The sequence below is a fragment of the Apium graveolens genome, chromosome 3, assembly GCF_009905375.1.
Source record: "Apium graveolens cultivar Ventura chromosome 3, ASM990537v1, whole genome shotgun sequence".
Lineage (NCBI taxonomy): Eukaryota > Viridiplantae > Streptophyta > Magnoliopsida > Apiales > Apiaceae > Apium > Apium graveolens.
Window position 1 is genome coordinate 23,434,491 of NC_133649.1, and position 14,914 is coordinate 23,449,404.

The following is a 14,914-nucleotide window of genomic DNA, read 5'->3' on the forward strand; positions in this document are numbered from 1 at the left end:
CCAAGTTCCAAGCCGCTGTGAGGTATGCTCCCACCGTTACAACTCTCACCAACGTTAGGCAAAGGGAAAATGAAAGCTTGACGTCCTACTTTAAAAGATTCAACGCTGAGTCCACCAGCGTAAGAGGGGCTTCGGACGAAGCTCTGAAAAGCTTATTGATAGCAGGACTAAGGGTCGGCTCGGATTTCTGGAAACATTTACAAGGAAAAGACCCGGCCACTCTAACGAATGTCTTTACTTTGACAGAATCATTTAAAGCTATAGAGCAGTCTCTAGCAGAGGTAAAACCAACTTCGCAAGCAAGTCAGAGAAGCAAAGCAAGAAAGAGAGACAGATCTCCAAGCCCAAGGTATAGAAGAGGCAGCCGAAGCCCAAATTGAGTAAATGCAACGACCACAAGAAGGGAATGGAGCCCTCCCTCGAGCTATGACTACAGAGCAAGCAGGTATACGTCTTTGGACGCGTCTATCGAGCATATCTTTGAAGTAAACAAGAATAGAGGGCTGTTTAGAAAACCTGAGGCTCTATCATCTTGGAAAAGTAAAGACAAAAAGAAGTATTACGAATACCATGAGTCATTCGGAAATAACACACATGAGTGTCGGCAACTAAAGGATGAGATCGAAGCACTTATCAAGGAAGGATATCTTGGCGAATGGGTGGTTAAGGAAGTAAGGAGGCACAATGATAACACTGACAGAGTAAAGGAAGAAGGAGGGCGAGCCTTTCGAGGATCGAACAATGAAACTCTGAAAAAAAATAAGTTCGTCAGGGACGGAAGCATCCAAACAATCTACGGAGGAGATCCCGGGATGGAATGCAGCAACAGAGCCTTGGCCATATATGCAAGGGAAGCCCGGTTCAGACCTCTCACAGACATTCATAGGGTGGAAACTCGATCACCCAAGGTATTTAAGGGCGAGTCCATGGACATCACCTTCAGAGAAGCAGATGCTCGATGGGTACATCACCCCCACAATGACGCACTGGTCATTTCCATCTAGATGGGGACCAAAAATATCCATAGGGCCTTCGTAGATAATGGAAGCTCGGCAAACATCCTCTACTACAGCACCTTTAAAAGGATGGGGCTACCTGATCGGGATATATCGGGAGAAGATTCGTGGGTCTATAGTTTCTCTGGCGCAGGAGTTAGAGTTATGGGATCAATTCAGTTTCCATGTACCCTGGGGGAAAGTCCGTTGTCCGTGACAAAGATGCTCGAGTTCAAGGTTCTAAATCAGGAGTCATCCCACAAAGTGCTGTTAGGACGGTTTTTTCTTAGGGAAATGAGGGTCATCACTTCGATCCACCACCTTACCATCAAGTTTCCAACCCAAATGGTGTGGGCAGCATAAAAGGCTCTCAATATGATTCTCGGGAATGTTACAAGCAAGCAATGAGGGGCTTTAGGAAGGATGCCCACGGCGAAGATGCATCAGATGATGACTGAGAAAAGAGCATCGAACAGCCGATCGAAAAAATTCGAGTCCATTACTATGTCGAGCAAGAAGACGAGCGCCCCTCTGAGCTACCTCCAACAATGTTGTTTTTTGAAGACACGATCAGGATTAAAATGATAGAAGAAGAAGAACCCCCAAATATCATAGTCCAAGCAGACTTCAATGGGGAACGGCTCGAAGGAAGATTTGATGTCTTGTAGAGTCTTGGGCAGGATGGGCATAAGGTAGATGCCCCTCTTCCTGAGGGCGCGTCCTTATCTTCGGAAAATTTAAAGGAAGTCGATCCCCCTGTGATACGGGGCGCGCATTCTAAGGAAGTTGATGCTCCTCTCCGAGGGGATGCGCCTTCTTTGCAAAATAATGAGAATCGTGATCAGCTCGACTTAGATCCATGAATACCAATGCCAACGGAAAAGATGGGGCCAGCGGAAGACATAATTGAAATCCCTATCGATGAAAAAGATCCAAGTAAGGTTCTGAGAATTAGATCTCAGTTGGCACCAAGATTGAAAGAAGGGCTTTCAATATTTCTATTGGCAAACCTTGATGTATTTGCGCGGAACCATTCTGATATGGTGGGAATTGACCCAGAAGTGATGCGCCATCATTTGAACATTGATCCCAAGCATAAGGGGTCAGGCAAAAGTGGAGGGCCGTAAGTGGGGAAAGGGCAGTAGCCTTGGATGAAGAAGTGGATAGACTCTTGGATGTCAGACTAATCAGGGAATCTTTCTACCCAAAATGATTAGAAAACACGGCGTTAGTAAGAAAACCTAATGACAAGTGGAGAACATGTGTGGATTTCAACGATCTGAATAAGGCATGCCCAAATGATAGCTTCCCTTTGCCAAGAATTGATCAGTTGGTCGACGCTACAGTAGGACATGCCTTATTGAGCTTCATGGATGCATACTCCGGGTATTATAAAATTCCCATGTATGAGCCTGGCCAAGAGCACACCTATTTTATCACTGATAGAGGACTCTATTGCTACATTGGGATGCCGTTCGGTCTGATTAACGCCGGGGCCACTTATCAAAGATTGGTAAACAAAATGTTTAAGAGGTAGATTAGGAAGACGATGGAAGTATACGTGGATGATATGCTCATAAAATATAAGAGGGCAGAAGACCATATAGCAGACTTAGCTGAGATGTTCCATATTCTGAGAAAATATAGGATGAAGCTGAATCCTCAGAAGTATGTATTCGGCATGGAATCAGGAAAATTCTTGGGATTCATGGTTAACCACCGAGGGATTGAGGCGAACCCGACAAAAATCAAAGCTCTGTTGGACATGAAATCTCCCACCAGTGTTAAGCAAGTACAGAGCCTGACAGGAAGGATTGCTGCTTTAAATCAATTTGTCTTAAAGTCGTCATATAGGTGCAAAGAATTCTTTAAGGCAATCAAAGGGATGGGGAAGGATATTGTGTGAACCTCGGATTGTGAAGAGGCATTTCTGAAAATCAAAAAGCAACTGGGAAATCCTCCTATGTTGGCCAAGCCAGAAGAGGGAGAAATGTTGATTCTTTACTTGGCAGTTTCAGAATACTCCGTCAGCACGGTGTTGGTGAAGGAGGAAGCAAGCCACCATTCGCCCGTGTACTATGTGAGTAAAAGGTTGTTAGATGCAGAGACTAGATATACCAGCATGGAAAAATTGGTATACACCCTTATACTTGCAGCACGAAAGTTAAGACCGTATTTCCAAGCTCACCAAATAGAGGTTCGCACTGCCTATCCACTCCGATATATTCTGCATAAGCCTGAATCGTCGAGAAGAATGTTAAAATGGGAAATAGAGCTAGGACAATTCGATTTGGAATATTGTCCTCGCATAATAATGAAGGGACATGCATTGGTTGATTTCATACTTGAGTTTGATTCTGAAGTAGACAACAAGACCATAGTGTTGGCAGGACCTTCCTCACAAGGAAATCCTCCTGTTGATGAGATGAAAGAGTTCCCACACCCTTGGTGGATCTTGCATGTTGATGAGAGGGAAGAATTCTAGTTTGATTATGACTTTCTACACTCACTGGAAAAGTGCCCTGCCAAGCCACATTTAAAACACTTGAATTTTGATTTATCCACCATGTTTCTATTTGGCTTAGCTGCTCCAAAGTTCTTCTTGAACTTGAGCTTGGCAAATCTTCTGGAAAGAAATGCTAGATGTTCATCAATATCTTCCATGTCATATTGGCTCAAAGAATCTTTATTTTCTGCTACCAGCCCTTTGCCCTCATTTTCACAGACCTTTGAAGTTAATTTAACAGCTTCCATCTTCATCTCCTTCTCTTTCTCTAACTCAGCAACTAGTGCAATGGATCCTCCTTTCTTCTTTCCTCTCTCCATCCTCTCATCTTGCTCTATTTCAAGCTCATAAGTTTTTAAAATGCCATACAGTCTCTCCAAAGTAAATTCCTTGTAATCTTGAGAGTTTCTCAATGAGACTGTCATAGGTTTCCATTCCTTTGGAAGAGATCTAAGGAATTTAAGATTGGAGTCTTTTGTCTGATAGACTCTTCCATGCAACTTCAGAGCATTTAGTAGTTTTTGAAATCTACTAAAAATGTCAGTAAGAGACTCACTATCTTCACTATGAAAGTGCTCATATTGCTGAATTAACAGCTGCATCTTAAGTTCCCTGACTTGTTCAGTGCCATCACAGATAATCTGTATTGTATCCCAAACTTCCTTGGCAGTTTTGCAATTGATGATGTTGTCAAACATATCACCATCAACTCCATTGAACAGAATATTCATGGCCTTCTTATCCTTCCTGACTTGTTCAATATCAGGATCTGACCATTTATGCCTTGGCTTGGGAACTGATGGCTCATTCCCAGTTGCAGCTCTCATTGGTATATGAGGGCCTCTCTCTATGCAATCTACATAGGCCTCATCTTGAGAAAGTAGGTGAAGATGCATTTTTACCTTCCAGTGATGGTAATTATCTTTATCCAGAAAAGGAATCTTGACTCCAACATCCTTCTTGTTCATCTTGCTATTTTGTTGTGATCTTTAAACTCTTTGTTTATCAAGAGCTTGCTCTGATACCAATTGTTAGTCCCTAACAATGCAACAAGAATTACAGAAGGGGGGTTGAATGGAATTCTTGAAACTTTTTCTTGGTTTAAAAGTGTTCTAACTTAAAATATATATCTGTGTGAATTGATTTGCAAAGTGCGGAATAATAACTTGGAATGAATCAAAACACAAGTAATTAAAAACACAAGTCTTTAAAAACTTTCTGGTGGATTTGAATATATCCACCAGAGATATATATATTATATCAAGAGAACTCTGTGTAGCAAGATTTGCTCACAGCTGCTTACAGCTTACAGAGAAATGCTAAGAATACAGCTTACAAATGTTTCTCTGAGAATTTTCTTGCTTAGTGTTCTCGTTGTTCTATTTACTACTTCTTGGTTTATATATCACCAAGATTACAAAGTAATAAGACAAGATAATAAAACAAAACCTATCAAGTCTAATACTATGCTGCTTCATTACTCTGTTCCAGCATCTTTGAATATCTTCATAATAGCATGGAAATGGCAATGCTTCTTTGTTCTCTAAAACCCAGTTGAATAGGCTTCCACATTCCTTTTGTATACACTCGACGCATGTGACTGTGTTGTCACTGTCAACTGATGTTTGAATTTATTATCCGTCGGGTACATGATCATCCGTTGGGTTGCCTTGTTGATCATCCGTCGAGTGGCATTGTTGTTTATCTGTCGGGTAGCAATCTGGCACTTGACTTCATTTCATTTATACAGAATTATAAGACATCATCTATGTATAATTAATCAACCTATTCTGCAAATCTAATTAAAGTCAACATGACTTGAGTGCTACTATAGAATCTAAACAAGGTGTATGCAGAAATGTGCTACAGACTCATTATTACACAAGCTACTCACTCGATGGATAATTAGTTATCATCCGTCGGGACTATATTGAGTCATCCGTCGGAACTATATTCCTTATCCGTCGTGTGCTACATTTTTCACTAAGCAAAATCTACTAAGGTGTTTTGTTAATGAAATCATCAAGTTCACAACATATTCATAACAATCTCCCCCAATTTATGTTTACTGGAATTGTAGCCATAAATTAAGAGAAACTTGATGATAACAAAACACCCTAAAAATACAAATTTAAAAGTAAGTAGATAAAACTGTAAAGTGCTTCAAATAACAAAATGCACAAAGATTAGCTCACAGTCATTTTCAAGGTGCTCCTCTAGCCTGAGCAGATTAATCTAATTCCTTGAAGGTCTGGATCTCTTTCCAAGCATTCTGTTGTTTTCTTCTATCTGATTTTGGAGCTGTATGTGGGATTCCAGTTCATCAAATTCTGAGAGATTTAGCTTTTCTTGCATCTCCAAGAGAGTCTCATTGCTAGAGATGCTCAATTGGTCTTCTAATCTGAAGAATCTTCTCACTCCTTTGTCATCCATGAACTCCATAATAAGTCATCATCCGTCGGGATTATAATGAGTCATCCGTCGGGACTATAAATCTTATCCGTCGAGTGCTACATTATTTCACTAAGTGAGATCTACTAAGGTATTTTGTTCATGAAATCATCAAGTACACAACATATACACAACAATCTCCCCCAATTTATGTCTACTGGAATTGTAGCCATAAATTAAGAGTTACTTGATGCTAACAAAACATCCTAAAAATATAACTTTAAGAGAAAGTAGATATTACTGAAAAGTGCTTCAATTAACAAAGATGTACAAAGTTTTGCTCATAGTCATTTTTCAAGATGCTCCTCTAGTCTGAGCAGATTTGTCTAGTTTTTTGAAGGTATGGATCTCTTTCCAAGCTTTCTGTTATTTTTCTCAATCTGATTTTGGAGCTGCCTGTGGAATTCCAGTTCATCAAATTCTGAGAGATTTAGCTTTCCTTGCATTTCCAAAAGAGTCTCATTGCTAGAGATGCTCAATTGGTCTCCTAATCTGAAAAATCTTCTAACTCCTTTGTCATCCATGAACTCCATCAGCTAGTAGGGCCTTATATGCACTCTACTTCATGTGTAAGGAATAGTTAGAGTCTTTGGGAGTGCATCTTTAGCTCTAATACTCCTCAGTTCTTCAATCTTCTTTAGAACCAATCTTCTTGCAGTTACATTGAAACCAAAGTTCTTCTTGAAATATGAATAAACTTTTATCAGCACAGATTGGCTTTCTTGAAGGATCCTGTGAAATGGCCATTGAATCTCCTTTCCTCCCTTGTACTTGAAAACTAACCTTTCAGGTAGATTCCTGTAGGCATCAATCCCTCTAACTTCTTCCAGTTCATCTAGATAGAGGTTTAGGTCAGAGAATTCCTTCATGTCACATAAGTACAAGTAATCTCCCTTGTTGACTTTGGATTGAGCTTTGACTAGAGATTTGGATTTGAGAGGTGACAGTTTCACTTTCTTGACTGCTCTTGACTTTGTTCTCTTTGGCTTGTTAAGGATTGGCAAATTGAAGTCAGGAATTGGTAGACTCTCCCAGTCTATTGGTTCATCCTTAGGCACAATAGGTTCACCTTGAATATTCCTGTTAGTCCCTTAACAATATAGCAAGAATTACAGAAGGGGGGTTGAATGGAATTCTTTATCTTTTTCTTGAAATAAAAATGTTCAACTTGATTATAGATATATCTGTTTTGATTAGCACAATGCGGAATATAAACTTTAATGAATCAAAACAAGAGTAATTAAAAACAAGAGTCTTTAAAAACTTTCTGGTGGATTTAAACAATTCCACCAGAGATATATATTAATATATCGAGAGAACTCTGTGTACAGAAATGCTCACAGCTGCTTTTACAAGATCAAAAAACTAAGAACACAGGAAATGCTAAAGATAGTGCTTACAAAGATTTCTCTGTGTTTGTTTCTAAGCTCACTTAGTTTTCTTAGTTTTTTTTTATTTATTTTGCTACTCTCTTGGTTTATATATATATTACCAAGATTACAAAGTCAAAAGAACTGAATAAATATAAAATCTAACAGTCTTAATCTTTGCTGTTTTTCATCCTCTATTTCCCAGTTAATGGGCTTTCACAGTGTTTGTATCCAATCTCGACGACTGTGTGTCAGCTTTCACTGTTCAACTGATGTTTGAATCTTGATATTATCATCCGTCGAATTTCAGATCATCCGTCGATGACTTACTTGATCATCCGTCGACTGCTATTTTGAACATTTGTTGAAAGTTATTTGATCATCCGTCGAAGCTTTGTTAAGCATCCGTTGATAGCTATTTTGGCACTTGACTTCATTTCACTTATACAGAATTACAAGACATTGCTTATGTACAGTTAATCAACCTATTCTGCATATCTAGTTAAAGTCAACATGACTTATATGCTACTACAGATTCTATACAAAGGTGCATACAACACTGTGCTACAAACTTATCATTATATAAGCTACTCACTCGATGGATAATAAATTACTTATCCGTCGGTACTTAAACTGAGTTATCCGTCGGGACTATAATTCTTATCCGTCGAGTGCTACATTATTTCACTAAGTAAAATCTACTTAGATGTTTTGTTTAGGTAATCATCAAGTGCACAACATATTCACAACAATCTCCCCCAATTTATGTCTACTGAAATTGTAGCCATAAATTAAGAGACACTTGATGATAACAAAACATCCTAAACATATATCTTTAAAGATAAGTAGATAAAACTGAAAGTGCTTCAATTTAAACAAGGTATACAAGGTTTGGCTCACAGTCAATTCAAGATGCTCCTCTAGCCTGAGCAGATTTTTCTAGTTTCTTGAAGGTCTGGATCTTCTTCCAAACTTTCTGTTGTTTTCTTCAATTTGATTCTGGAGCTGTTTGTGGAATTCTAATTCATCAGATTCTGAGAGATCTAACATTTCTTGCATTTCCAAAAGAGTCTCATTGCTAGAGATACTCAATTGGTCTTCTAGTCTAAAGAATCTTCTCATACCCTTGTCATCCATGAATTCCATCAGCCAGTAGGGCCTTAGATGCACTCTTCTCCCTGTGTATGGGATGATAAGAGTTTTGGGTAGTGCATCTTTGGCTCTAACACTCCTTAGCTCTTCAATCTTCTTCAATACTAATCTTCTTGCAGTTACATTAAACCCAAAGTTTTTCTTGAAGGATGAATAGACTTTGATCAACACAGCTTGGCTTTCTTGAAGTATCCTGTGAAGAGGCCACTAAATCTCCCTTCCTCCTTTGTACTTGAATACCAACCTTTCAGGTAGGTTTCTGTATGCATCAATTGCTTTTACCTCATCCAGCTCCTCCAGATAAAGGTTTAGGTCTGAAAATTCCTTGATGTCACACAAGTACAAGTAGTCTTCCTTGTTGATCTTGGGTTGAGCTTTGACTACTGCCTTGGATTTGAGAGGTGACAGCTTCACTTTCTTGACTGCCCTTGATTTTGTCCTTCTTGGCTTGGTGAGAATTGGCAAGTTGAAGTCAGGAATTGGTAATTTATCCCACTCTATTGGCTCATCCTTTGGCACAATAGGCTCTCCATGTATGTTCCTGTAGGGGTCTACCACCCTTATGTCTTCAAATACCACAGAGGGCTTTGATGCTGGAGTTTCAGCTTTAGTGGATTTCATTGGAAATTGATCTTCCAATTCCTTGTTAACAATATCCAACTTTCTTTTTGTTCTTTTAGCCAATTCTTTCTTTCTTGGAGATTTCTTCTATTCTTCAATCTTCTTCTTTGATCCAGTAGCTTGAGTTGGTTGAGAGGGAATTTGTTGAGAAGAGTTCACAGCCTGTAGCTTGGTCAAGATAGCAAACTGTTCTTTCTTTTATTTAGACTTCTTTGCATCTAGAGCAGCTTGCCTCTTTTCCTGCTTCAATCTGGCTTTTTCTTCTTCCTTTGCTTGAGCAAATTGTGGATGTCCAGCTACCACATAAATTTCCTTCCCATTTCTGAATATCTTTGCAATTCTCTCTCTTGAGGCTGAATCAGCTGGATCTTTGTAGAGAAGAATAGATCTTGATATAAGCTTCTTTTCATCAGGCTTGGGTGTCTCATACACAGTATCCATAGGGTTCTTCAAAGATGACTTTGGATAGTTTGCCCTTGGTTTAAGAATCATCTCAGCCTTTATAGTCTTGATGCAGGAAGATTGTCCTTTCTCCAGATAGTTCATGCTCATCTCATTCACATTGATTGGCTTCACATGAGAGTGATGGATTGCTGACTGATCTGGTTCCTTGACTAATTGAAACTTTCTCTGTATTTCCTCATCAATCTTTTTCCAGTTGATCAGAGTCAACTCTTCTTTATCAGCATCTTTCAAACTTGCTGCTACTGCATTTATAAGATCTATACCATCTGCAACTGGTGGCTTGGAGATAGTACTTGAAGGTACAATTACTTTGCTGATTTGAACTACAATGTTCTCCCCCTTAGTTGGTCCTTTCTCCCCCTTACTTGATTCTCTCTCCCCCTTTTTGTTATCATCAAGTGAAGGAGTTAGGCCTTGTGCTTTAGCCAGTTGCATGAGAAGATTTGTCTGAGTCTGTTGATTTTAAAGAAGTAGGGCCACTGAATTCTCAATAACTTGAACTCTGGTCTCCAGTTTGGCTATCTTCTTTTCAGAATCTGATTCTCTTCTCAACCTTTATAATAAATCATGCATGGTACCATATGGCATAATTGAATCCAGTTTCTCAGAGTTGTATGTCTTTAAGTCAGCTATCTCCTTTTTCAATTCATCTACACTGATATTCTGTCTGGAGTGTTGGATCTTCATTAAGTGCAAGGAGTCTAGATGAGCTTTAAGAACAGCCTTGGTACCAGCATCTGAAACTTCCCGAAGGGCTTGCTGAATGGCTGTTACTTGTCTTACCAAAGACACCTCAAATTGTCCTGGTGTAAAGTCCTTTGCCCATGCCCATTCAGGTAAACTTAAAGCAGAACTTTGGCCTACAGCTCCCCCTAAGTTCATGCTTCCATTCAAAGAACTAGAGTCATCATCATCAGAATTTACTCCAAATTCTTCAGATGGCTCTCCAGCTTGAGGAGGCATCCTGTTGACAGCAGCTTTATCTCTTTGAAGAGATTTTGTGGTGGGCACTAAGTGTAAAGTCTGCTCTGCCTCCACATTGCCCTGAGCAGCCAACAGTTGATAGGCTGAAACAGGGTGAGTAAAAGTGTCAGCATCCAAGGAAATGTTATCAATTACAGCTTTGTAATGTTGCTGAAATTGTCTTTCCTTTTCAGCATCATCCACAATCAGTGACTCACTAGCAATGGCTGGCTCCATCCTTATTGCTCCAGTACCTGCTTTTCTCTCATATTCTCTCTTTTGTTGCATCAGGGTCTCACCCTGGCTCCCCACCCTCACACCCTCACCTTCACCTACTAAGGTGGGACTCCTCTCACTCACTTTTGCCAATCCTGAATGAATGGATTGCTGAGATTCACTCTTTTCCTCTCCTTTTGCCTGGGAGCAACCCAACCTCTCACTCAATACACTCTCCTCTCTCAGTCCTAAGAGTGATTGTATTACCACCAAATCTTCTGCACTTGAAATTATTGAAGTTTGAAGTTGTGCAGAGACACTCGACGGATAAATGATATCCGTCGGGTGAGTGGTAAAGCTATCCGACGGATAACTGCTGTTAAGCTTATCCGTCGGGATACAATCACTACTCGATGGATGAGCAATATCCATCAAGAGAGTAGAAATGAATAAGGTGGGAAGAGAAACTATTGTTGACTCTGTGTTGATTGAAGTTATTTGAGGCACAGATGTCACAATAGAATCAGAAAGAATTGGCAAGTGAGCCAACAAATCATCTAAAAGATGATGCTCACTTGCACTAGATTTTGGCTTCCCCAACAGAGTTAAAGAAGGGGAATCAGGAATTGAAGTGTTTATCATGTCCACTTCCAGTGAGTTGGTTGGTGAGTATTGTGTTTCAGTGGCTTCTATCAAGAGAGATTTTGGCTGTGACTCCACATTTATTGGAGCCACATCAATCTGGATTTGAGAAGGTGCAGGGACTGTGTCTTTAGCATCAGTTTGTACTAAGTGTGTGTCCTGTGCATCCCCAGTGGTTTTGGATTTCTTCTTTCTAGTGTAAGTTTGGTGTAGGCTTGTGTCCCTAACCCTCTTGGCCTGTGCTCTTGGATGAGAGCTTTGTTCAATAGCCACATCCTTTTGGGAGGATGCAGCTAGAAGTGAGCTTCTGTCCTTTTTAAGCACTGCAGTTTGTTGGGAAACTGCAGTTTGGCTAGGCTGGGATTCACTTATCTCTCCAACCTTATCCTTGGGGTTTCTTTGATGTTCACCCCTTCCCTCACCTATCTTACCCTCCTTTACACTCCCCTCTTTGTGTTTGGTAGAATTTTCAACTGGTACCTTTTTAGAGATACTAGAGGGGGTTTTCTTTGATTTGTATTTAAGAATTGCAGTTGTTTTGGCAGCTTTGGTAGGCAACTGTTTGGTCATTGTCACAGTTGCCATAGCTATGCCTGAAGTCAAAGAAATAGAAGGGATTGGAATAGTTGAGAGTGAAGATGAACTTACCTCACTTACCTGAGGTGCCAGCATTACAGGAAAATAGAACATTGGCACATCCTTGTGATGGTTGGCTCTGTTCAAATCTGCAATGATTCTTCTCTCTTGAACCCAACACGCTAATTTGTTGGTTGGGTTCTCAAGTACAATCTCTTCACAAAGATGGTTAGCCAAAAGCATAAAAAATCTAGCATAGTAAATATTCTTTCCTCTTTTGGCTAAGTCACCTAGTTTATAACCTAACTCATACACAACCAGATCACTTAAGTTGTAATATTTGTCTGTAACTAGCATGTATAGCATGTTAAGCATGAAAATGTTCACAGAATCAAAATTGTTGATTTTTCCAGAAAAGACCTTAGTTACTACATCACACAAGTAACTCCATTCCTTCCTAAGACTTAGTCTTCTAATTTCACTTAGTTTTGCAGTAGGAAGTGCATAATGAATGGAATTTAGCATATTGACAATATCAGTGTCAGTGTGTGGTGCAGTAACATTGTCATCAGGAATCTTGAAACATGCTTTTATGACATCACTATTGATACAGAAAACATTACCTTTGATGGTCAGAGTGATGGTTTTGTCAGTAGAGTTGTAGATTGCTGTTGTCCACATCTCCTCAACAACTTCACAATAAATTGTGGGTGATTCCAGTATAGCAAAACTTAACTTGCAGTTCTTCACGAAGTCCATCATCTTATGATAGTCTTCAGATTGCTGAATCCCCTTATTGACCAAGGCAGTGAAGTTGTTCTTCTCATAGATGAACCCAGTCTGTGACATGATCTTTACTACGGGTGCCATTGTTAGGGAAGAAAAGCTTGAAGAGAAAGATGATTTTTGCTTGAGAGAGAATGAAATAAGACAGTTGAATTTGAGAATGATAAAAGAAAATAATTAGAATGAAATAGGCTTTTATACTTTTCTCAAACTCAACGGATAAAAATAATAAAGAGAAATAAATTACCCAATAGAAACTGCCTAAAATTACCGTTTTAAAATAAACTTTAAAAATTCCACCCATTATCCGTCGTGTAATGCTTATAAACTGTAAGTATACTCGATGGATAATGTTCAGGGAATTAACGATTAAGATTTAGACACTTCGACGGATGAGGATAAAATGTTATCCGTCGAGCTTTAAAATATTCCAGAAAAGTAATTGATTTTTATTTACAATTTGTATATCGACGGATGACTCAACCCGATGGATAATGGTCATCCGTCGAGAGACAAATTTTGACTTAGCCAAAATTTCATCCAAGACTAAAAATCAACTAAATTTCTGGCTTCTTTTCAACTTGCAAGAATAATTCAGATAAATTCAAGAGTAATTAAGCATACCTAACTCACTTACCAACCTAGAAAAGGTGGATTCATCCAGTGGCTTGGTAAAAATATCTGCAAGTTGCTTCTCACTTGGAACAAAATGTAACTCTACAGTACCATTCATTACATGTTCCCTTATGAAATGGTACTTGATGTCTATATGCTTTGTCCTTGAATGTTGCACTGGATTTTCAGTGATGGCAATTGCACTTGTGTTGTCACAGAAAATAGGAATCCTTTCAACTTGCAAACCATAGTCTAGCAATTGATTTTTCATCCATAAAATCTGTGCACAGCAACTGCCAGCAGCAATATATTCAGCTTCAGCTGTAGAAGTAGAAACTGAATTTTGCTTTTTACTGAACCAGGACACAAGCTTGTCTCCTAGAAATTGACAGGTTCCTGTTGTGCTTTTTCTATCAATTCTGCAACCTGCATAATCTACATCTGAATAACCAGTTAGATCAAAACCAGAATCTCTAGGATACCAAATGCCAAGGTTTGGTGTTCCTTTGAGATATCTGAAAATTCTTTTAATAGCTATTAAATGAGACTCTCTAGGATCAGCCTGAAATCTAGCACACAAACATGTAGCAAACATTATATCTGGCCTACTGGCTGTTAAGTACAGAAGTGAGCCAACCATGCCTCTATAACTTGAAATATCCACAGACTTTTCAGTAGTGTTTAGTTCAAGCTTAGTTGCAGTGGCCATGGGAGTTTTTGCAGATGTGCAATTCATTAGATCAAACTTCTTTAAAAGATCAAAAATATATTTAGTTTGACTAATGAATATTCCATCACTAACTTGCTTAACTTGTAAACCAAGAAAGTAAGTTAGTTCTCCCATCATACTCATTTCATACTTGCTTTTCATCAGTTTGGCAAACTTTTTACAAAGTTTCTCATCTGTAGAGCCAAAAATAATATCATCTACATAAATTTGAACAAGTATGCTAGAGCCATTCACATTTCTGAAAAATAAAGTTTTATCTACAGTACCTCTTGTGAAGTGATTTTCCAAAAGGAACTTTGATAAAGTGTCATACCAGGCTCTAGGTGCTTGCTTCAGTCCATAAAGTGCTTTCAATAGATAGTAGACATACTCTGGGAAATTTGGATCTTCAAAGCCAGGAGGTTGACTTATATACACTTCTTCCTCCAAATCTCCATTCAGAAAGGCACTTTTGACATCCATTTGATAGACCTTGAAATTGGCATGGGCTGCATAGGCTAAGAAGATTCTGATGGCTTCAAGTCTTGCAACAGGAGCAAATGTTTCATCAAAATCTATCCCTTCTTGCTGACAATAGCCTTTAGCAACCAATCTTGCTTTGTTCCTTACTACTATGCCATTTTCATCCATCTTGTTTCTGAATACCCATTTGGTGTCTATTGGATTCTTTCCTTTAGGCTTGGGTACCAGCTTCCATACTTTATTCCTTTCAAATTGGTTTAGCTCCTCCTGCATAGCTAAAATCCAATCAGGATCTAATAAGGCTTCTTCTACCTTCTTTGGTTCTTCCTTAGACAGGAAGCTGTTGTATAGACATTCTTCTTGA

The 14,914-nt window shown here is 39.1% G+C and overlaps 2 protein-coding genes across 2 annotated transcripts; both read left to right on the top strand.

The window, feature by feature from the left end:
• The first annotated feature begins 384 nt into the window (after positions 1-384).
• On the top strand, positions 385-1,453 carry LOC141713997 (uncharacterized). Its single transcript, XM_074517546.1, has 4 exons — positions 385-445; positions 547-962; positions 1,005-1,232; positions 1,286-1,453. Exons 1-4 carry the CDS (start codon positions 385-387, stop codon positions 1,451-1,453), a joined length of 873 nt encoding a protein of 290 aa, XP_074373647.1.
• Positions 1,454-2,985: 1,532 nt separating this feature from the next.
• On the top strand, positions 2,986-3,480 carry LOC141713998 (uncharacterized). Its single transcript, XM_074517548.1, has one exon. It carries the CDS (start codon positions 2,986-2,988, stop codon positions 3,478-3,480), a length of 495 nt encoding a protein of 164 aa, XP_074373649.1.
• Positions 3,481-14,914: the final 11,434 nt, after the last annotated feature.